Source organism: Camelus dromedarius, chromosome 1 (genome assembly GCF_036321535.1).
Source record: "Camelus dromedarius isolate mCamDro1 chromosome 1, mCamDro1.pat, whole genome shotgun sequence".
Taxonomy (NCBI): domain Eukaryota; kingdom Metazoa; phylum Chordata; class Mammalia; order Artiodactyla; family Camelidae; genus Camelus; species Camelus dromedarius.
In genome coordinates, this window is record NC_087436.1 from 51009924 (window position 1) to 51034952 (window position 25029).

At 40.1% G+C, this 25029-nt stretch overlaps 1 protein-coding gene across 4 annotated transcripts in view; it reads right to left on the reverse strand.

The window, feature by feature from the left end:
• The window catches only part of NFKB1 (nuclear factor kappa B subunit 1), a 109344-nt gene that overhangs the window by 52145 nt on the left and 32170 nt on the right, over positions 1 to 25029 (reverse strand). For all 4 annotated transcript variants that reach the window (XM_031468656.2, XM_031468645.2, XM_031468631.2 and 1 more), the window contains exon 5: positions 23579 to 23677. In XM_031468656.2, the coding sequence (XP_031324516.1) occupies positions 23579 to 23677 (99 nt within the window). The remainder of the gene's footprint in view (positions 1 to 23578; positions 23678 to 25029) is intronic.

Sequence of the window (25029 nt, forward strand, 5' to 3'; positions counted from 1 at the left end):
CCTCAGAGGGCTGTTGTGAGAACCACACAGTGTCTGGGACGTGGCAGGTACCATGGAAACCCCAGTTTCTTTCCTTCTCTTTTATTTATAAAGGGCCTATTCCTTCCCTGGGCTTCCCAATGACCCTGTGAAGTGGACAGACTTAGCACCATCACCCCCAGTTTGCAGATAAGAAAACATGGAAGTTCAGACAGATTAACAAGTGACATAACCCAAGATCAAGACCCAGAGTCTTCTGAATGTAAGTGCGTTGTTCTCATAAACGGGATGACACAGGTGCATCCTCTGACCCAGTCACTGCTGAGGACGCGGCAGTTCTCCTAGCAGTGCTCCCGGATGTGCGCTGACTCACTCACATTCTTTCACCTTGTGTATTACCCTGCCTGTTTGACCAAGGGCACATATGGCTCCGATGTTAGCCTGGGATTAGAAGGGCAAACTGTGCCATGAAACACAACAAAATGGGCAAAGAGGGTTTCATCAACCATGGAGAGAAGAGGAATAACATCTCTGTCTACATAAAACTGTGCTTTGAAAGTTTGCCTTTTCTCTCATTCTTTGACCTATAGTTTCTTTTGTTTGTTTTATTTGAATTTTCACTTTCATTACATCAAATATAGCAGCTTATAAATCATACTTCTTTCAGAAAGTCAAGTAACACACTATTGCTAACTTCAAAAATCACTGGGGACTTGTACCTCGATAGGTGTCATTACCTCATTAATAAATTACGAATAAATCCTTACCCTTTGCATGGCCCAGCTATCCATGGTTACAAAATAATATGGGAAGAGCAGTCAGTTTGTAACTTATGGATGAATTGTATTACAAATGTTAATTTATAAGCCAGCTTTTTTTTTTTTGGAATCTGAGTTTATTCTTAAATAGAAAATAAAATTTAAAATAATGTGATACCATCCCTTTTCTACTTCTCTCACCCTCCTTGCTTGTACTAGGTGCCTTCTTGAATTCTTTTTTTTTTTGAACAAACCATAAAATAGATAGTATCTAGTAGGACCTTTAAGCTATCCTGAAACTGACCACTTCTCACCATCTCCACTGCCACTCCCTATTTCAAGCCACTGTGATTCATTTCTGAAGTTTTTGCTCCTATGTTTCTGTGCTTGCCCCATTTCCCCATGGCCTGTTCTCCTGGGGAATCCTGTTCAAGTCAGGTCATGCCAAACCTTGACACTCCTCTGCTCAAAGTCCTCCAAAAGTGGAAGCTGTTGAAACTGAACGAGTAGTCAAGGGGACTCATCGTAGTATTTTGTGTATATGTGATTAACATTTTCCATAGTAAGAAATGAAAAAAGAAAAAAAAAAAACCCCTCCGAACCTGCTAATGGCTTTCCATCTTGAAAGCCAAAGTCTCTACGACAGCACACAGGCCCTGAGTGGTCTGACTCCTGCTTCCTCTTGGATCTTGTTTTTCACTACTTGCAGGCCTCCGTGCCAGCTCAGCTCCCACCTGAGAGCTTCTGCACCTGCTGTGGCCTCTGCCTAGGACACTCTTTGCCTGGATGCCTGCATGTTCTCATGCTTTCCTTCAGGAGTTGCAGAAATGCCGTTCTGTCAGGGAAGCCTCCATGGGCCACCCCTACCCCTGCGTTCCTTGCTCCTTCCTCCGACTCTCCTCCCCGCATTAACTTTCACGTAGTAGACTACACATCTTACTTACTTTGATTATTGCCTTCCTTTCCTTTTGGAACAAAGGCTCTGTAACAGTGGGGACGATGATTTCTTCCCTACTATGTCCCCAGTGCCTACAGTGATGTTTGCTACGTTGTGATCATTCGATAATTCTTCAGTGAATGCATGATTAAATGAGATGATTAAAATGTTATCTCTGGAAGACGATTTATTAAGATACAAAGAGTTGTGTCAGGTAGAGAGTGGAAATTAGGAAACTATATTCTCTCTTTCCTTATTTTGTCTTTTTCAAAAAAAAAAAAAAAAGGCTAGTTCCAAGTGTAGCCTCTCAACAAGCTATTTAAATTAGAACGTGATTATTCACAGCAGAGCAGAACATTAGCCTAGGCTGATAGAAGGAGGGTGTCTGGATGCGGGCTCTGGACCTACAGGATAGTCAGAGGAATCTTACTGCTGAGGGGCAGGAATTTGGGCAGCTGTGGGGACATGACGGGCAGGTGACTCTTAAATCATCTCCTTTGGAAAACCAAGGTAGCAGTGCTCCTCTTAAAGTCCCAGACACCCCCTCGGACTCCCGTCCTCCCACACTGACTGTTGCTGCCCATAAGGCATTCTCCCACTGTACTGCAGAGCCTAAGCACCTGACTCCTACATTTTCTCTATTCCTTGCCTTATTATCGCCCTCAGGGACCCAGAATTCACATTTCTGGTTCACCTCAATTTCACAGTCACGTCCTTCTCAAATGAGAGGGCCCTTCTTTGATGTCAGTCTGGTGACTGTCAAGAATAACCACTGCACAGGACCTTATCAACATGCAGTGCAGGGCTACATCTCCAAGATCTCAAGCCAGTGGGCTCCCTTTCAATAAAGAGCACAGGCCTGGAGTCAGATGGACCTGGCTCTGAAGCTCGTCTCCTCCCACCACCTGCGGGGCCATCTTGGGCAAGTGACTTAGCCTTTGTGACGTGTCTTCTTACCTGTAAAATGTGAATACAGATACATCATGTCTGAATTTTCACAAGGAGTAAAGGAGGTATTTTTTAATCTCTAATACAGTTCTTGATTCATAGCAGGTGCAGAATAAATGACAGTGATTCGGCTTTGTTTCTTCACACCTTAAGTAGATAGCTGACACTGAGATTTCTTCTGATTTTTTGAGAAGGTGGAAACCATTGCGTGTCAGGCTCTGCAACCTCCCTTCTCCTCACTGTTACCCAGGCTCAAAACGTCCTTATTACTTCACATGTCCTCTCCTAATTCAGAGAAATGCAGGTTTGTTCCCTTTTCTAGGGCTAACCACTATGTTTCCACCTTTAATGCCACACTTACTCCAGACCTCCTCGAGTTACTCTCCTCCCTCCCTCTGTGAAGAACCCTTCCCCTCAGCCCACAAAACATGCACACTCCTCTCTCTTATTCTAAAAACTCCTTTCCTGACAATGATGATGACAACTGTTCAGGTTAGCATTTACTGAAATCTATGGGACAGGCACCACACCAAGAAATACAGGACTACAAAACCACTGTTTCATTTGATGGTCTCCATACTCAACAAGAAAGGTTCTTAAAAGGTACTTATACCTGCTTGAGTGCCATTCTGTTTTTCCTTACCAAGTATGCAAGAAAAGCTCTAATCACTAATGCTGAAATTCCAACTTAATCTGGAGCCCTCCACAAATTAACTAATCCCCCTGCTCCCCAAATTAAAAAGTTCTTAAAGATTATGATGGACTCCATGTTTCCAAACCCACTAACCACTGTGCCAGAGATTAGTCTTTGGTCCTTTTCCAGTCTTTACCATAATCACTCTCTGATACTCTTATGGAGTCTCCTGGATTTAATTTTCTGCTCCATGCAGATGACTCCTCAATTTAAATTTCATGTACTTACCTTTCGCTTCTTCCTGTCCATAACTTATAACTCGATTTGCCCGTGACTGAACAAACGGCCCTCCTCCTGAAACCTGCTCCACCTCCTACTAAATGAAACCACCACCTTCTAAGCAACTGCACCGAAATCCTCCCATCATCTTGGGTTCCTCTGTTGTCGTCTACATTTAATCAGTGGCCAAATTTCAGCCAGGTGCCCCCCCCAATCCCCCCAATCTCTGGCACTTATCCCTTTCCTCTATTCTCACTGCCCTTGTGCATCTATCTCAGCCTACATTTTGAGTTTAACTCACAACGAATCACTGCAATTTTCCCAGCTTGTGTTCCTGTGCTTTTCCTTCCCAGCCCCTAGGCAGCTTGCTACCAGATTTCTATTCCTAAAGCACCATGCTGATATAGCATATCATTCCTACATTAAAATTTATACAGTCTACCCATTTTCTACAAAACGTGGTCTAAATTCTTGAGCTTTGTACAATTTGGCCCTATCACACCCCTCTAGTCTCATTCCCATCTTTCCCTTCCATGTACTCTTCATTCCAGCAGAATTATTCACTATTTCCATTCAACCTCAGAGATTTCTAATTTTGAGCCTTTGCTGCTGATTTTTCTGCTTGTGCTATTTTTTCTAGTTAGACCTACGCTGCCAATTTCTACCTTTTGCTCAAGAGCCGGCCCCCAACGCCACCTCTGCCTTGAAGTCTTCTCTGACCACCCCAACTTGCTGGCTCTTTTAAGTTTATCTTTCCCTTAGGGCCATTAGATCATTCACTCTTTCATTTAAAAATAATGTTACTTTATTTAGCAGTTCCTATGTGGCAGCTGCAGTTCTGGTTCTGTGGTAGTGAATGAAACAAACAACACGATCACACTTAAGATATTTAAGGACGTATCATAGTTCCCCTATTAAACTGACTGGTCTTTGAGGACCAGCGCACTATCCAATTCTTCCATTTTCTCAGCCCCCAGAATCCGTACTATTTAATCAATGTTTGTTCAACAAACTAACGGCTCAGTAACTCGCTGGCTCCAGGCTACACCGAGGAAACAGGGAGCAGCCGAGTGGTCAGCAGCTCCCAGGCAGTACTAACAAAGGGCGCAGACAGCAGGGCTCACCAGGCCACTCGCCGTCAGGTCTGCCGAGGGATTACAGCCACAGGACAGGGTTCATCTCTCTACCATTGCTATGAGGGACGACTCTGAGAAGGTTTTGGAAAGTTCTAGCAAAGGGTGAGAGCGTGAAGCCAATTCACTTGAAAAATCCTGCTAACTCCTTGGCTTGCATCATACTCAGGAGCTCCTCCGAACCCTGGCGCTGTGTTTATTTCTAAGAGGATTATTTTTTGAAGCACTTGCACTCCCTTAGGCTTTTCCACGGAGAAAAAGAACTACCATTTACAGACAGATTGGCTGTGAAGGCGCTAAAACATCTTTAATTTTTATAAACTTAGTTCTCAGGGAGAACTTAGCCCTGACCATACAATTTCCCAGTGATGCTAGGGCTTGGCCAAGGTGGCAGGATGGGCAGAAGACAGTCATCAGGGGTTGGTTCCAGGTAAAACAGAAGCGAGCCCAGGAGGCGGAGAAGCGCTCCCTCGGCCGCGGGCCCCGTGTAATCTGGTGGCTGATCTCGCTTCATCACCCAGCCCGCCTCCGCCAGGGCAGCCGCGCGCCGAGGGCTTTCCCCAGCAGCATCCCAGGGACACGCGGGCCCCCTCCCACCTGAAAACAGGTCTAACTCTGCAGCAGCAGTTTGCACCTCTGAGTCACTGAAAAATATCCCAGGAGTGTGAAATCAAGACACTTTAACCTACCCCAAGTTGTGACTTATTTACAAGTGTGATTCCAGGCTTGGAGAAAACAACGGGGATGACAGCACCGTTTATAAGGATTTACATAAATTGTTCTTAATATAAATGCCTCAAGATGCTTAAATTTGTAGAAGAATGTTCTCCTGAAGTCTACACATTTTCAGACAAAAATATGTGGGTTAATTTTTAGTGCTGATTTTTACTGCTCCAGTAAGTGGCCAGAGGTCTAGCAGCCAGCTACTGCTATGATCTCATGTTAGTCCCCTAACCTCTCTGGACTTCCGAATTCTTCCTATGTAGAGTCACTAGAGAACATCTCATACATCTTCCAGCTCTAAAATTCTATGATTCCTAGTTTTATACATATGTATAGGAAAACACAGGACAACACCTTAAGATCACAATTTTCAAACTGAAAAAAATCTTTAAATCACAGAATTTCTGAGTTGGAAGGAAACTAACAGGTAAACTCAATTTTAAAATTGTGAACATTTTAAAATACATTTAACACAATTACAAACTGAGAAAACATACAATCAACACTCAAATTACCTGTTGCAATGGGGCCTCTGATAGCATGGAAAATCAAAATTTAGAGACAAAGAAAAACCTTTATGTTAGGCAAAGATTTTAACTTTTGTCATTAAAACTGAAATTGAGTAACCAAAGTGTTTATTTTCAGTAAATCCAAGGAGGGCCCTGCCCTGGGTGGTTAAGTCTGATAATAATAAAGAACCCACTTTTCTGGGGATACGTCAAGAACACTTCAGTTACACAAGCAGGAGGGTAGGGGAGAAACACACAAGCAAAACAAAGACAGAATGAGAAATTCTAATCTACAATGTTTTTTTAAATTCTTACAAACTACATAAAATAACTAGAAGGATTAGGTCACATAAGGTATGATTGATGTATGTCAAAATAAAAATTTTAGGTTTCAGATTTATTTATTCTTTGAAAATAGAAATTTATTAATATAAGTTTTTAACATTCTTTTAAAATAGTTTTAAGGTCTCTCAACACTTTTTTATGTAAACCTAATTTGAGAAAATTAAGAGTATCTTATGACTCTGTAATATTCAAGTTTACTTGGGATTAAATATCAATGATTTCTTTCTGTAAAGGCATACAATCATCCTCATGATATATTTTCTTGCTTAGAAAACCTCTTCTATTACCTTCACTGAAATCCACTGGTTAGAGAAGTAACTAAATAATATGGCTCTTAATGACTGAAAGTACTTAGAGATATTCATTTAACATAGAAGTTAATTTGTACTACAGTAAATACAGCTGCCTGTACAAGAATGTGGACCACTTTGGGAAGAAGACAATTAATTGTTCCCTTCTTCAGGAGGAAAGTACATAAGATAAAGCATTTCAACTATTCTTCTGTGATTTCCTGTGGAAAACCCCTACTAAATTAGGAGAATTACAAGTGAATAGAAATGGGAAATTTTCTTTGTCTGATTTCTTGTTGCCACTTTATTGGTTAATTTACATCCCAGATACTGATAGGGCAAAAGAGAAAACACGATCTAAGTGTCAGACTGAGGTTAACCAACATGTTGTACCATCCACATACTATGATGTAAGCAAAAGGAGGAAGGGAGAAACACCAAAATTTCTAACAAGCTCTAGGATAACATCAGCCAGTAATTTGGAAACATGGTAGAACTTTAAACCTGCAAAAGCCCCTTCAACATGAAAACTGTGTATTGTTCAGCTTCTACAGACTAAAACACAAAGTAAATGAAATAAATAGTACACTTTGATGCTCTGCAAGCTATAAATTTCTATTATTTGGGGGATTTGCCAGAAAATTGTAACTCTCTATACCCAAATCTTGGTTTTTCCCTTATTACGAACTTACAACGTATTAAGTAAAAAAATCTTTTTAAAGGCATAGAAAAATGAAATTTACTGATCATAAGGGATCTTAACACAAGTTTGCTTCCCTGCCCTGTAGTCTTCCAGTGTATTTTTGAACTAGTCCAGTGACCATGAACTCCCCGTTTCCTTCTTCAGAAAGGAAAGTATATAAGGAACTTCCTGAGGCTATACATTCCACCCTCAGGCAGCTCTGACTCTGCGTGACGGAAACCCCTCTCTCCTGGGGTCTCCACTCAGTGCTTTTTATTTCCTTCTCCTATGATGGACAGGACACATCTCATCCTTCTTTCCCATGACAGCCATCCAAATATTTGAAGACAACCAAATTCTCCAGGCTATAAATATTCCCAAGCTCAATGACTACTTCCCCTTGAGGAATGTCTGAGTTCTGCCATCATTCTGCTCGGAACACACTCAAGTTGGTTTCCATTTCTCTACAAAAATGGTGCTCAGCAGTGTACACAGTTATCCCGGTGTGGCCTTCCAAACCCGAGCAGGGGAGAGACCACTGCCTGGTTTTGCACGCTATACTGCTGTTAGTACAGCCTCGTGGAGAACTACTTGTCTGGCTGCCACATCACATTGCTGGCTCATGTTGAGCCCATTATTACCTGAAACTTCTAGATCTCTTTTCATGAATATCCCTCTCACCCTGCAGTTGTAGTAATTTGTTTTCTGGATGCATTCAACTTTTTAAAATATCATTGCTTAAGAATTTAGCCCTTTGCCCCAGCTTTTCAAAATTCACGTGAACTCAGATTATGTGTTATCTATCACCTCATGTCACTGCAAATTTAATAAAGCCTCCACTGAAGACACTGATAAAATATATTGAAGTGGCTACGGAAGGATCCCTGGGGCTGGAAATATCCCTCCAGGTTGACATCACCAGCATAAAAAAATACTATTAACTGTTGAAGTACCAAACCAGAGAGCTCCAACATCTCAGTGTTTCACCATCTTAGAAACCCTGCCAAGGAAGAGAGTGAAATATGTTTGGTGTGATCTGTTCTTACTAAGGTGCCTGAGATGGATACACAGCTCTCCAGTCTCTGGTTTGGAAATCCACTTTTGAAATGACATGAGCATCCTGTCACAAGTAGAGGGGTGGGGTCTATCCAGCCTGGAGGTAATCTCAAGTAAGGGTGCATTTTCCCTTGGCCCTACACACACACACACACACACACACGCACGCACGCACGCTGCAGAGCATCCTGAAGAGGCATTCCTCCAGCAAATCCTGGATAGTAGCCCTATCATCATCCTGGATGTGCTGTTTCCTGGCTGTTCCATGTAACCCCGAGGGCAGAGATGATCACATTCATGTGTGTGACCACAGAGCTCAGCATGGTGCCTGCATGTGGCATGCACTGGATAAACATGTGCTACTGAACGTGAGGCGGGGAGGAAGGCCAAGAAGGCTCTGAAACCTGCATATGGAGACCTCGGCTTATGTGGATTCAGGTTTCTGAACTAACAGTCCAGAACACAATTTAATCAAGGCTCTGACTGATCCCTTTTATGTCTATGTTACTATTTTATTTATTTATTTATTTGTGTGTTTTCAATTGAAGTATAGTCAGTTTACAATGCTGTGTTCATTTCTGGTGTTCTGTTAGTATTTTAAAAAGTGATAAAACAATTCAACTTTATAATGACTTCTAAAGGGTCTAAATCGTATGTAAATGAAAAAATGTGAGATTAATAAATACCGATGTTCAAAAAATAAAATTAAATCAGTAAGGATGGGAAATCCCTGAAACTGAATACAAACAAACAAAAAAATTTGACTAACTCTGTCCTAACTAACAGTACTGTAACCACATAGAAGAAAAAAAAATTATTCCAAGAATCTTTTCAACACATTACTCCGACTGAATGTTCTGTCTTGAATATATTTGAAAGTCAGAAGAACTGCAAAGAGATTTTCACTGTAGTTACTAAGTTCATAGCTAGTATTGATATTGGCATAGCAATTCTGAAGCTGTTCTATACGTTCCAAAGGACTGAGCGAAATAAGTGAGTATACTAACACCGTTGGCCACTAGGGCGCTCACTGTTGGCGAAAGGCAATACAAACATGGCATAGAGGAAGAACGGAGGAAGCCTGTGATGTTGGACTGGAATTAAAGGTATCAGTATGAATTCAAGGGTTTTTTTCTTAAAAAAAATCAGTTTTCTAGCTCTGTCTAATGAAAGAGACTGGAAGAAATTTCTCCAATAAAAGTAGCCAGGGCTTCTTGGAGAGATGGATGATTATAGGACTGGGGCAGGGAAAGTACAGCGTAAACCTAGAGTATCGTATTATTTCAGCTGTAAGGAGGTGTTCAAAATCAAGGGGGGACATGTCAAAAGGACACAGGAGCTAACACAAAAGACTCCTACTGGCCCAGACAATTTAAACATCAAAATACATAATGACAGGAATGGCTTATAAGCCACTGAAAAACAAAATAATCCGTGAGTACATACTGACACTTAAAAAAAAAAGAGGTTTCAAAGGAACGTGAAGAGAAAGTGCTTTTTTAAAACAGAATTTCAACTAACAAAAATAAAAGGAGTGATGAAATCGAAAATCACAACTCATAAATCATCAATTACTGATAATAGTTGACTCTGGAAAGAATCATTCATGGATGCTAAAACCATTGGAAAAAGATGCTAAGGATGGTGGCTTGTACCAGTGTGGCAGCAGTGGAAGTCGTGACAAGTGATTAGATTATGCATATGTTTTGAAGGTACAGCCAACAGGATTACCCGATGGGTTAGATGCGGGGTGTGAGAAGAAGACAGTAGCTGAGGGTAACTCCAGAATTTTCTGACCTGAGCAACCAGGAGGATGGAGCTGCCATTTTCTGAGGAGGGAAATACATTAGGAGGAGGAGGCTGGTGGGGAAGAATCGGAATTCAGTTTTGGACACCTTAAGTCTACCAGACATCCAAATGATGTCAACAAGCAGCTGAGCCTGGAGCCTGGATTCCAGAATAGAAGTCTAGGCTAGAGAAAAGAATTTAGAATCATCAGCACATCTGTGTTATGAAAAGCTGTAAGAGGGAGGAAATGGAGAAAGAGAAACTGCTCTTGCTCAAGTTTTAACTGAACACTCTTTAACGAAACAAGTTAACTTTCTATTTAAGTTTTCTATCTCTAGTTAAGCTTCTAACTGGTGAGCAACAATTGAACACCCAAAGAATGAAAAAGAATTTAGCTTAATTCAGCAAACAGTTGTACATCTCTCAGCAGGAGACTCTATCATGAAGAATATGACATGGTGCTTGCCCTCAAGAAATAAAGTCTAGAGATGGGGAGACAGGCATATAAGCGAGTAACTGAAGCAGTATGAGGAGCAGTAACAGAGATAATGCAAAGATTTCATGGGCTGGTAAGGAGGTACCGTAAGAAGTCAACTAACTCAGAGAAATGAGGGCAAATCAGTGCAGACTTTCCAAAAGGAGCTGTTATGCTGAAAAATATGTCAGTAAAAATAAAAAAGAAAAATACGTCAGGAAACTATGTAGGAAATAAATTATACAAGGAGATGAGATGATATTCCAAAGAGCTAAAAATAAATTCAGGATAAAACCTCCCCACTATTCAGAAAGAACATTTATAGAAAAAATAAACTTCATGGCTATTAAAAGGCAACTTAATGACAAATACATTTAAAAAATATAAAGATTTCAGTGTGAGGGAGAAATCAGGATCAAGGAGGATTATCAGGGTAGGTGTTTTGAGCTTGTCTTTGACAGATGAAAGGAAAGTGGATTCAGAGGCTATAAAAGATGGTTTACGTACAAAAGCAGCAATGAGAAGTTGCACTTGATCAATGGAATGCCTTACAAAGAGTAAAGGAGATACCCAAAGCTGCTATTCACAGAGCACTTACCACCTGTTGGGCCCTGCTTTATATATATATGAACTCATTTTAATCTTCTCAACAACGCTGTGTCTTTTGTAGATGCACAGAGAGGTTAACCAACTTGTCCAAGGTTAAACTACCACTAAGGGGGAGGGTGGGACTTGAACGCAGGGCAGCGTGCTCTGGAGTCTGCTACTAATCATTCTGCTTTGTCACTTCCCTAGAGGTCTGAAAGCTGCTGAGGAATGTCCTACCATGTCCGTTACATAAAAAAAGCAAGGGGCAGAATATGTTATAGATTAACAGAATAGGTGTGTGTGTATAAATGAATATGCTTTATAGTTTGTTTTCTATGTATTTGCATGTATAAACACACATGTTTACACACATAAACATATACACATAGGCTTGTATATGCATAGAATTATTTTTGGAAGCCTATTCAAGAAATTCATAACAGTGCTTCTCTCTAGGGAGGAGAGGGACCTTGGATAGAAGGAAAACTTACTTTTCTCTATATATGTCTTCATATTATTTGAATTTCTATTAAATGCATATGACACTTTTAAATAAATAAAAAACAGCTCTTACTTGAAAAATAAAACAATGGGAATGGCACAAAGACTAGACATTCCCTAGTGAGGGGGTACACATGATCACACAATTTCAATAATGAAAGGGGTTTTGAAGTCTTGGTTTGCTCATAGGTGGAGAAGTTAATTGGGATTTGTTATATTTGCTCCCTCTTTGAATTTCACCAGTACTCATATTTTTTTGCCTGGGGATCCTCCATACCCATTTGGTCCACATGTTGAAGGTGTAGCTAGCCCCACTGCCAGATCCAGCACAGGAATGGCTGTTACACAATCACTTTGTCCCACGTTCCCTGTCCCCGTGTTACCTCCAGGCATGGGCTATGAAACACTGCAGATCAATCAGGGCCTAGAAACCTTCAATCTGGGCCCTTTTAAACCTGGTTCAGCTTCCAAGGAAACAGGCTTTCTGCTGCAGGACGTGGTGTCCTAACAGAGTGAGCCTGAGGCTGCTGCTGGAGCCAAAGGTGGGAGCCTGCACTACACAGGTCAGAGCCGACAGGCAGAGAGAAACCAAATGATAGAGTGTCAGCTCTGAATCCAGTGGAGTTTGAAGCTAGCTGGCTCTTCTTTTGGACTTTTCAGTTTTTAAGAACAAATTGTTCCATTTTCTTTGCTCAGTTTTAGCTGTTTTTTCCCCCCAGTGGCCATGGAAGGATTCCAGTGGGTAGAGAAACTGAGGCAGGAAAAGCCCATTTCAACCTGGAAGTTTGCCGACATGCCTAAGGTCTAAGTCACAGTGTCCCAACTCATTGACCAGGACATGGATCACTTGATTCCGAGTCAGGTGAGTAAGGGAGGAAAAGGAAAAGAAGGCTGGTGAGATGGGAAGAACAAGATGGAGCAGCAGGTGGAGGGGAGCCTGGTAGAAGACTGTTTCCAATAACCACCTATTATTATTATTATTAGAATATCATGTTATCTGTCTCTTCTTTAGCTGCATCATGATCGTACTAGTCCTTGTTTTGGGAAGATAATTCTAGCATCTCCTGCATGTTGACGATTCATTCATTATAAAAATAATTACTGGCTACCAATCATGTATTATATACTACTCCAGGTGCTGAAGATACAGCAGTAAATACAACAGAAAAAAAAAAAATCCCTGTCCTCATGGAGCTAACAGTCACATCACAGGCATCTTTTCATGACACTTTTTTGTTAAAAAACATAAACATGTCCTGAATGAACATTTAATGCTATAGACGTGTCAAGGACTGTGCTAGGTGCTTTTATGTCAATTACTTCACTTAATCCTAATACTATTCTTGCAGAGTAGGTATTTTTATTTTCATCTTATAAACGAGGAAAACACAAAGAAGCACTAACAGATCTCAAGTATTGCCTATTTTAGAAGCCTAAAGTCACTAAGATGAAACCCAGTATTAAGAATTTGAAACAAACTAACTCGTGTGGAAAGACTGCAAAGAAAACGTTATGGGGTTTGGCCAGAGTATTATTACAGCAGCGTATACTAACTAAATTCTCTGGTTTTCAAAAATTTGAATTGTAATAAAAATTTTTGATGTGCTATTTCAATTTTCAGTAGCAAATAAATGTGTGTACAGAGGATCTTATTAAAATTTGAGTACCTTTTAAAAAGTCTGCAGAAATTATGTTGAAGATCACACCATCTGTCATCATACAATCTCAAGTAAAATCTAGCTTTGGCTTTCAAGTATGGTATTTCGCTCACTAAACCACAGCTCTATTTAACTACTATACGACGGATGTCTCCACTATAGCAACTTAATGGGTTTACCCAGATCCTGCAAAGTCCCTGGGTATTATGTAACACATGAATAAAGAAACTTACATGAAGCAATTTATTATCATCTCCTGATCTGACTGTTGCTCATTGGGTTAGTATCTAGGATGTGATCTCCTAGCTGTTTTGTTTATGAAACCTCGAAGTGGTATGTTGGAGTTGCCTGACCAATTCACAAGGGTTAATTGTTAAATTTTCAGAAATTCTGCAAGCCAGTTGACTTCATGTTGACAGCTTGAAACTGACCGTGGTGGACATCAAGGAAATTGACAAATACTACAAATCAGGGTTTTACTTTGGTTTGCTTTTTTTCCTGGACAGCCAGTTGTTAAACATTCACTAGCCCACCACTATCCTACTCAATGGAGAAATATCACAGGAATTACTTTATTAAGTAAATTACTCAAAATACTGGCAAACTTCTCCAATTTGAAAGATTTCTACTACTCCCCAAATACATAACAATGATACATAAGGGGTACCATGGATACGTGTAAATGTCTTTCCCACTGCATTGTGGGGCTAAAATGGCCATTACCCATACTTTCAGAACCTGGTTTATAAGCTTAATGCCATAATATACTTGTAATGGGTTTGAATATTGTACCCCCCAAAACTCATGTCTACCTAGAAGCTCAGAATGTGACCTTATTTGGAAATAGGGTCTTTGCAGACATAATTAATTCAAGACAAGTTCAGTCTGGATTATGATGGGCCCTTAACACAATGACTGGTATCTTTATGAGAGAAAGAGAGACTCAGACACAGAAAGACAGAGGGAAGACAGTCATGGGAAGACAGAGGCGGAAACTGGAGTGATACAGCTACAAGCTAAAGAAAGGCAAGGACTGCCGGCAACCACCAAAAGCTAGAAAAAGGCAAGGAAGGGTTCTTCTCTAGAGTCCTCAGAGGGAGCACGGCCCTGCTAACTACTTGATTTTGGACTTCCAGCTTCCAGGACTGTGAGAGAATAAATTTCTGTTGCTTTAAACCACGTAATTTGTGGTAATTTGTTATGGCAGCCCCCAGGAAACCACTACAATACTTGTGCAAATTATCATGTGCATAATGCCTAAGAGAACACAGTTAAGGAGCCTAAAAAGAATTTAATAAATTCCTTTCTGGCCTCTTGCTACCTGTAAGATTTTCACAAGAAATCACATATTACAATACATCTTAAGGTAAGTTTTCAGCGCAGCATCCGTTTTCAATCTCCTACCTTAATAACCCCAGATGGAAAGAAGGACATGGTGTAAATAGAGTGGAAGCAACGCTAATGAGTGAAGTTATGCCGAAAACAAATCAGTAGGCTGGTGAAACTTTTGTGCGGCTCCATGATCCCATAAACCAATCAGCAAAGCTGCCACTCAGTACTCAAATTGGTGTATTTTGGAATATAAACACAGAAGTAACTACCATTTTTAAGTGCTTACCATGTGCCATGCACCGAACAACTCAATTTAAACGTATGTCCTATGAAGCAAGTATTATTTGTCTCAACCTTACTGATGAAGAAACTGAGGATGGGCCAAGTTAAGTAACACTGCCAGTAAGTGGCAAAACAGGGGATCAGCATCATTCCCAGCCCTGAACTAACTGCCTTGAGTCAGTGCTTCAACACCTGAAAGTGTGGTCCACAAGGCACCCGAACCCCATCCGAGACGAGGACTTCTAAGTGCAGGACCAGGACTCTGCAGCTTCGGTACCGCCTTTCAGGACTTCAGTTGCACACCTGTTACTCTTTCTTGCAACCTGAATTTCACCCCTTCTTTCAAGCTTTCTGTCTCTCTCTGCCACATTCCAGGAAATTACTTTAGATCTATTTTTAAATTTGGTTATTTTTTTCTTCCACTGTCCCTAATCTTGATTTTAACTCATTCACCGAGTTAAATCACTTCAGTGATTATATTTTACATCTGGAATCCTGCTTTTTTCTTAACACGAGGTCATAAGCCTTTCCTATGTTGTACAGTGTTCATAATTATTTTTTAAAACAGTAGCATAATATTTACTCTATGGTTACACCATGATTTATCTATTCATTCATCTGTTATATAACACAAACCCTTAGAAACTACCATAGAATCGCAGATCGGCTAAATGATCCACTGTGATTTAGCATGTGTAAAGTGGGCCCCTGGCATCTCTGCAGTTAAAATATTCTTGGGTGATTGTGATGCACACCCATGGTCGAGACCTACAGATTTAAAGACCTCCACAAGTAGAGACAGACCCTTAATACCATAATAATTAATAGTAGCCCACGATGGTTAAAAATCTGATCCTACTTCCTGAACTGAAATCTCGGGCTCCACCCCTGGAAGACTGAGACCCAGGGGAAAGCTTCTTAACGCCTCCGGACTTTGGTTCCTTGACTGTCCAGCGAGGATCACTGAAACTCTCTCAGTGGGCTGTGGTGATCAAATGAGATGATGCAAGGAAGCACAGCAAGCCATCCTTATAACCGCTCTGTTGGGTGAATGAGGACTTAAAGGTGAGAGGCACTGTCTGTGAACATCTGCAAGCACCTTCTAGTCCACCCCGACGCAACCTCAGAGAGGTGACTGGAGACTGGAGGATTCTGATCTGGAATCCACCTGGAGGGTGGGGAGAGGAGATTGAAACTGCAGGGAAGTTTACAGCCTCACCTCTAGACCTGCTGACAAGCTGAAAAGCAGCTTGTCCGTGGTAGAGGAGGTGTTGCACGCTTGGGGGCGGTCGCACTTCCATGTATTTTTACCTTATCAAGAAGAATTACCAGTGTGTGACTTTATGAGACCCAAATTCCTGGATGGAATGAGGAAAGGCTATATAGTCTTCAGACTGAGACCACTGCGGTTAGAAGAAGCCACCAGAGATTTGCTTTAGATTGAACAGTGGTCCCAGGAATAATCACATACTTAAGGAAGAGTAGAGAGGAGAAAAATGGGAATGGACAACAGGGGAAGGTCACCAAGCTTCGGATGGACAAAAACAAAGCTTGAAATTCAGACAAGTTGTAAATTCAGTAAGTCTATGGTTCTCTTGATAATTTCTAAGGGTTAAGTTTCACAGCTATGACCCAGAAGAATTCCTCTAATGAGTAGCTTTCTCCAGTTCATAATGCAGACTATGAATATGTACAGTGAATTTAAAGGGCTGTTCTAAAAAATGTTTCACAAGGTAATATTCTGTTCTAGGTACCAAATAAAAAACTTATGAACTACCTGAAAGAAAAATTATCCAGAAGTCTAGATTGTGGTTACACATGGGAAGTAGTTTTGTCTGCTTGCCTAGAGGGGACCTGACACATAGTGCTCAATGAGTATTTGTTAAATGTACTGTTTTCTCTCTTTTGGCTTCAACCACTAATGGTTAACTTCATGCTTAATCAGCACCTCTATGGAAGAGCAAGAGAGAAAAAGCAGTGAAGACTGTTTGCCTTTTTGGGCTGTGATTCTGTCTCCCCGCTTCCCCACCCCATACCCAAAGTGAAGGGAGGCTTTCTTGGGCCCTGTATTGAGCAACTTTAATTATTTTAACTTACCAAAAAGCAATAAAAAATGCAAAAATGTAAATATAAAATTAAAAGTACAAAAATAAATATGAAAAAATTTAAAGACATTCCATATATCTTTTTTTTAATTGGCTGCTTTTCGTTAGCAGTTTTTTTTTTTTTAAATTGGCCACTGTCAAAAAGCTAAAGTGACATATACTCTGCAGCACTGGTTCGTAACCATGTTTGAGTCTTTCCTTTTGAAAATCTGATAAAAAGTTATAATTATCTCCCCAGAAATATGTGTATACATATACACAAAATTCGGCATATAAATTCAGAAGTCCAAAATTGCTCTGACGCGAGTGAAAGGGAATCCAGGTTACAAAGCCCTTCTCTTCAATATACAGCACACAGGACTCTGGACCTTGGGGATATGATTATTTCCCCTTGTTAACACATGCAAACAGAGAACAGCTTAGGGGTATTGATGGAAACTTTAAAAATGCTACGAGGTAGGTTCTAGGTACATGCCTAATTGATTATTGATGGTCTTCTTCCCTGTTGTTTTTAGTAACTGACTCAGATTAAACCATTCAAAATTAGCATTATAACTAGGTCTTTAAAATAGCAAAACTTCTGAACCAGACAAGTCTATACAAAGGAAAGAGAGATTACACAAGGATATGTGATATCCCTAAACGCCACAGCAGATCAGCCAGGCTGTATGTGACCTTGACTGAAACTTAACATTTAGGATTTTTAAGTGAGAGGGGCACCGAGAGTGGAGACGTGAGAAAAAAAACAAAACCAAAAACCAACGATTGTGGGGAGGACAACAAAAAAGTTGTTGTTGACCTAAACATTTCAACACATGCCTCTGTTCAACATAAAACACTCAAGAAAGAAAACATATGTGAGAACCAGCTTTCAGAAAACATTTGATTAAAAATAGTTACACTTACATCAGCTGTGTTTCAAGTTGTGGTCCATTGCATTTGATATTTATAACTAAAGAGAAAATAAGAATACCAACTGGTCAGCTATTCGTATTTTAGAGTCAAGGTCACGGACAGCTTTCTGGTTGGTGGGGGGGGGGCACGCTGGAGGATGTCATGTGAGCTGAGGATGCCTGCTTTCTGGCCACTCTGGAAGAGAATCAGTGAGGGTTTCTGAAGCCCCATGGGGCTGTTCCTCTTGGCACCTTTCCACCTCTGTGAAGAGGAAGGTAGTTTGATTAACTAAAAAAAAAATCTCATGAATAACTTTCGGGAAAGAGGGAAGTGAGCCTTCCCTGGCACTCCTTGCTGAGTCAAAAACAGGCAGGGACAAGCTTGGCCTCGAGGAAGGTACTTGTGCTTTTCTGCCAGCCTCTCCCATTAGGAGTTTCATGATGAAATGAGAACTAAGGAAACTTTAAAGCGAAGCTTTATAGGACAGTATAATGGATTATTAAATGTTTGACAAAAGGACAGCTTTTCTTTAAAAAGGGCAAGATGCAGGGTTAGTCTGCATATTTCCTTTCCCTACATTTTTCTCCAAATATTATTATTTGCTGTAAAGTCCACATTGTGAATGAATACATTTTATCTAGATGATAAAGAGGAATCAACAGAATCAAAGTGAACATTAATCTTCAGTGGAGCCCAGTTTTAACTCTTATTGCCCTGAAAATAAGCCATCGTGCATAATAGAAAATTGAAGTTGAAACCAGGAAAATCCCAATACTCAGGGAAGCATACTTATATAGTAAAAATATTAAAATATATCAGAGATCGAAAGTTTACCATGAAGAAGAAGGAAAAAGTGACAGATGGGCAGGGCTTTAGTTGTTACTATATTTTATTTTAGAAAGAGATCAGAAGCAAATATGATAAAATGGTAATACAGTTAGCCCTCTGTATCCTCGGGTTCTGCATCCATGATTCAACCAACTGCAGATGGAAAATATATATATTTTTTAATTCCAGAAAATTCCAAAAAGTAAAACTTACTTTGCCATGCACTGGCAACTATTTATATAGCATTTACAATGCATTAGGTATTAAAAGTAATCTAGAGATGATCTAAAGTATACAGAAGAATGTGCATAGGTTATATGCAAATACTGCCCCATTTTTTTACAAGGGACCTGAGCATCTGTGAATTTTGGTATCTTGCAGGGTCCTAGAACCAATCCTCCAGGACACTGAGGGAAGACTGTACCTATTAAATCAGGTGGTGGTATGTGGTATCCTTTACATCAATTTTTAAATGTTCTGTATGCTTGAAATATTTTATAATTAGAACAGTTTTTTTTAAAAAGAATGTGAAGACTTACATAGCAAGACTCTTGAAAGCTAAATGGTATTCTCTGACGTGAAACATGCAGAACACCAGATGGTCCAGTAGCCCTAATTCTAGAAATAATCTCCACGTGGTAAGAGTGTGTCTAAGCCTAGCCTATACTCAGCTTATCGGAAATAGGGTTTTAAGCATGGGACAAAAATTCAGTAGAAAAAGGAGGACCAGGGTAGACTCCTAGAGTTGGTTTTAAAATGATTTAATTTGTATCATATGTGGACAATCAGCGAGAGAGAAATCCAGGCAGGTTAAATGTTTATAAGCTCTGTAAAGCACGGCTAAGGGTCTGTAGCCCCCAAACCACAGCCAGCCCCAGCAGCTTTCGGGTTAGCCCCGCCCCTTTGCTGCTGCCTGTGGGTGACTGAGTGCTGGACAAACCACCAGCTTCTCAGGGCGTGGTGGGTCCTCACAGAGGCATGATGGGAAGAGGGGGCGAGGCTGGAGGAGAAAAGAGTAAGAGGCTGCAGGTGAGGAAAAGGCAGAGCCCATGACATTTTACTGTTAAGCCTGAACCATGTACTTTAGCAAGTATGTAGCGTATGTAAAATTTCAGAAATATCATTTCCTTCCAGTAAATGTAAATGCTCTCCCACTGACGTTCCTGTGGAAATGGAATTTGGGGAGAGTGTGGGACACTCTCCACTATACCTCCCTCTGCTGGAAGGGAGGAGGAGGGCAATTCCATAGCTTCTCCCGTGGCTCACACCCGCTCTGGAGGTTTACAGCCTTGACTGAATCCACCCGCACTTTCACTTTCTCTTCTGTAGCAGTTTACAGCGGAGAGCCAACAGAACTCCTATGTTAACTGTTAGGTATGCAGTTATCATAGAATATTGAATGTTTGGGATCTGTGTTTTCTTTCTTCTGCTTTCTACCTTTCTCCTTAATATCCAGGGATGCTAACTCAGAGATTCTAGAAGAAATTATAGAGTCACCACAACCATCATCTTGAAAATAAGTATCTAATAATCAGGAAAAATACATACGTTTACAAAATAATATACTCAGACAAGTCTATATAACCTACGTACTACAGTTTTACATAGTAGAAACGTACGCAAAGGAGAAAGGTAAAGGTTGATTCGACACTGCACCTAGATCAGTGGTTCTAAGACAGGGTGATTTTGCTCCCCTACCCCCAGGGCATTTGGCAATATCTCGACACATTTTTTGGTTGTCACAACTGTAGGAAGCTACTGGTACCTAGTGGGTAGAAGTCAGGAATGCTGCTGAATACCCTACCATGAACTGGAAAACCCTCCAAAACATAAAGTTTTCCCGCCCAAAATACCAGCAGTGATGAGTCTGAGAAACCCTGATGCAGCTGCATCTGTCCCACTGCCTCTCTCCCAGCCTCACAGGGAGCGCGTGCTTAGCTAACTGTGCAGAAGACAGCACAATTGTGAAGATCCTCCTGATAAACACACACACGGAGAGTAAGTCCTTCCTCCGCCTAAATTTTACAGGCAAAAAGGATTTAAATTCCCTTCACAAACTGAAAGGTCACCCTCAGCTATCCTTCATGAAAAAGACTATTAAAGGTGATACTGGGAAAGTGCTCTGGAAAAAAGTATCTCATGACTGTTTCTTTCCCTCCTCCCCATCCTTCTGATTAAGAGCTTCTAAGATAAATACAATTACTTCCTTTAACTATTACAAAGAGCAGAGTCATTTAAACTCTCAGTGAATGAGGACAGGCAAAGAGACCCATGACAGTTTGTAATAGACTCTCTAAACTGTTCTTTGTTTTCTTACAACTGGATTAAATGCTTAATAAATGTATGTTGAATTAGTGAATAAAAAATAATTGGGTGAAACAATAAAGCTGTGGCTCAAGTTTAATAATGACTGATCTTACACATTTATATTTTGCCTTCTTTTATTATTAGTTGTTTATATATCTATTCCTCCCACTGAGTATTAAACTCCTTGAAACGGAAACCATGATTTGACAAGAATATCTAATGTCCATTAGATTGTTTTACTTCTAGACTATTTTGGAAATGTGAGGCAGAAACACTACATGAGAAGGATGTATGAAGGCTGAGCATAAATAGTTACATAAAGTTTTTGTTTAGGGAATAAATTTACAACAACATTAATGTCATGTATTTTTTAGTATCAAGAATTGTTACTTAGCCACAAAAGACTGGAGCCATAGACATAAACAGTTCATGAAAACACCGTAATGCATACTTTTTGTATAGACAGTCCAGAAAAAACTCCCATTTTTTCTCTTAATGTTAACTCTTCAGTAATTACAATTGGTGTCCATACTGATAACATGTCTTTCAATAATCCTTATCACAAGTGCACATATAAACAAATACACTATTGATATACAGGACACACAGACAGATGTGCTAAAAAGATAGATGCTGGATCTGACTCCCTAATACCTGGTACCCTTTGCCCTTGACCCTCTCTCTCCCTTGTTTTCCAGAGTGATAATTTTCTGCATCTTTATCACCATTGTTCTCCCATGTCCCGGCCCCTCGGTCCCTGCCCCCAGCACCCGGAGGGCACACACTCCATATGAGTTCAATGAGCAGGAGTCTGCTGTTAACTGGTTAACGAGCCACCAGTCCCATGAGGAAGAACCTCTAAGAGCCTCAGTTTTCTCACAGGCATTATTACACTTTTTACCTCCAGGGCTGTTATGAGGGTTAGAAAGGATGATCACTTGGCAAATCTTTAGTAAGTGCTAATTCTCTTGTTTATCATTGCCCCTCTTTCCTCATCCAGATTCTAAAGGACTTGAGACCATAAGACTGTGGCTAAAATATCATATATACTCTGCCTAACACCTTGAATAGGAAAGACATTTTCCATTCCACACGACAGCTACGACAGGAGACTTACGATGCAAAAAAGACTGGTAAGACGATACACAATATTACCCAAGAGGTAAGTAATCACAGTACTTTGATTTTTTTGTTTGTTTTGAAACAGGGATGAGAAATTAGAATAGCCTGGGTCTAGAAGTGGGGTACAAGGAGAGAAGGGAAGCAAAATGCAAAGCTGGCAAATCAAAGGCAAATTTCCCCGACAACACAACTTTACTGAGGGTCTGTCTCATTGCCCTTCACCTATTCACAGCAAATCAACAAAAAGACTGAGGCCTTAAACAAGAGCCTACTAGATAGCACAGGGAAATAAATTCAATATCCTGTAAGAAACTTACATAATGGAAAAGAATATGAAAAAGAAGATATATGTGTATAACTGAATCACTCTGCTGTACACCTGAAACTAACACATTGTAAATCAACTATACTTCAATTAAAAACTTTATTTAAAAAAAGAGAGAAAAAAAGAAAAGAAAAAAAAAAAAAACATGCCCAACTTCCCTCACCCCGCCAAGAAAAAAAAGACTGAGGCCAAAAGAATGTCATATCCTAAGAGACACACACAGCTTAGTGGGAGTTGAAAACCTTTTGCCAAAAGCTTTGAATTACTGAACAAATGAAAATGTTTATAAATGATGAAACTGTAATTATTGACTGGCTTATCTTAAAACTATTACCAATCAGTCTATAAAACATGACACCATATTATGAAAATAAAAACCTCCAATTACCTTAGAAAAAGATATTCTCGATTAAATAAACAGAGAAAGAACTTGAAGATGTAGACGAGGCTTGGTCAAGCACACCACAGCGTGTCCTGAAGGAGGGCATCCCCAGGACCACCATGTGTGGACGCACAGTTGCTCAGGTGGAAGCCCTATGGTACACCCAGGCGCTCTGTGGAACCCCTGTATACATTTTCTCATTCAATCTCTGGGAAACTCTATGAAGTACAGACGGTCACCGTGTCTGCATTTTGCACATTCAGGTACTGAGGTTTAGAAGTGCTGCATAACCTACTCACAGGCACACAACTAGTAACAGAGCTGGATCTGAACTCATGATCTTAAGTACTATGCTATGTAATCCATACACTCAGTCGTCTGAGTGTTTTTCACTAGATCTCCAAAGAGCTGAAATCAAGCACTCTCTCAAAGAATTATTAAAGTTTTAGGAAGCATACAATTAAAAACACCTTTCAGATAATCAAGAAACAAGAAAAGTTTGTCAGTTAATATTGAGATAATTTCTACTAAATGGAAATATTTACAGATTTTTTTTAAATCTGTCACTTTATTGCTAAGAGACACATTTATATTAAAATATAATAATCATGTGAACATAGGAGCAGAGGCAAATTGTAGTCACGGGAAGCATTCCTTCCTTTTGCTCCTAGGACATCAAATCTTCCAAAACGCACAAAGAAAGACACCACAAACTTACTTTGACCTGAGGGTAGGACTTCTTGTTCTTTTCACTAGATGCACCAGGGAGTCCACCATGGGAGGGGCCTTCGCACACATAACGGAAACGAAATCCTCTCTGCAAAGGTGAACACAGAGAGAACGAGTTTCAGAAATACTTACTACACATTACCGGGACAAAATGATACACAAATTTTAAATTTTTGTGTATATCAGAGGAGAGAGGAAAAACATAAACTGTGAAAGAGGACTGTAAATGAGAACCACTTTTCCCATCATCTTATTATGAACATTGATGTTAACTGATGTTTGTGCACTCGGCTGTGGCTCAAAAGCCAGGTCCCTAGCCCTGCGGAACCTCTCCTGCTATGCTAGATGGAGAGTAACTGCTGCAGAGCTGTAAGCCTTGGACTCTACATGTTACAGCTTGTCTGCATCAGAGCTTCCTTGTCTCAAATTGCTGCCAAGCTCTGAAATTGGCCATATGACTCAAAGTTAAGCTTCTTTGACTCTTACTTAAAGGAATTACTTTATCTACTCTGATTACAGTTGGTTCAGGAGAGAATACAGAAATGTCTTGTTAAATATATCACATCAGTGTTGTAGACTACACCCCATGCTAGATCCCGCATCTGTCAGCTCCTCTCAACAGCTCAGAAGATAAAATTTTTGCTTTAAGATTATCAATATTGTCAAACTCAAGCTGGATATACACACTGACCTGAATGAATCCAAAACCAGAGTCCCTTTAAATATTATTAACTCAAGAGTTTTACAGATGTAGCAAATCAGTTTAGAGTTAACTAGAAGTCTTTACCGTGTGGGCTATTAAACACCTAAGTCCCACGGTTTTTAATCTATACAAATAAGAAGATTGGACAAGACCATCTTCAGAGTCTATTCCACTTCTGACATCTTATAATTTACAAAGCTAACAATTATAAATGTGCATATTTATATATAAGGAATAAAACAAGAACAGTTATGAGAATGGATCCCATCATCATATTAAGGGAGCTTTCAATGTTCTTCCTGAAAGACTCCATCAATTGGTGGTAGTGTTAATAGTTTATAACTGTACGGTCACTTGATCAGATGGTTTTCCTTTTTCTCAAATTCACCTTTTAGTGAAAAGAATATGTTAATATATTTTAAAGAACATCATCATTTTTCATTTATTTTTATTGTGAAGCTGACTTCACATAAACAGCGTTAGATCCCGAGGCCACCAGAAGCGCCACACACGTACTGCTTGCTGGTGGGGGCTTTCTGCCGTGCACATTGGACAGAGCCTGGCAAACACAAAGATTTTGACAGCTCTGAGCTCATGGAACAATGTAACATTTTTGCCTTCTTTAGATTGCACTGCATTTCACTATGCCTCACAGGGTCTTAAAAGCAAGCTGAGTGGTCCAGGGGCCCTGAACTAACTAAATCTCTGGAAAGCATCTGGAATTGCTTCTAAATTCT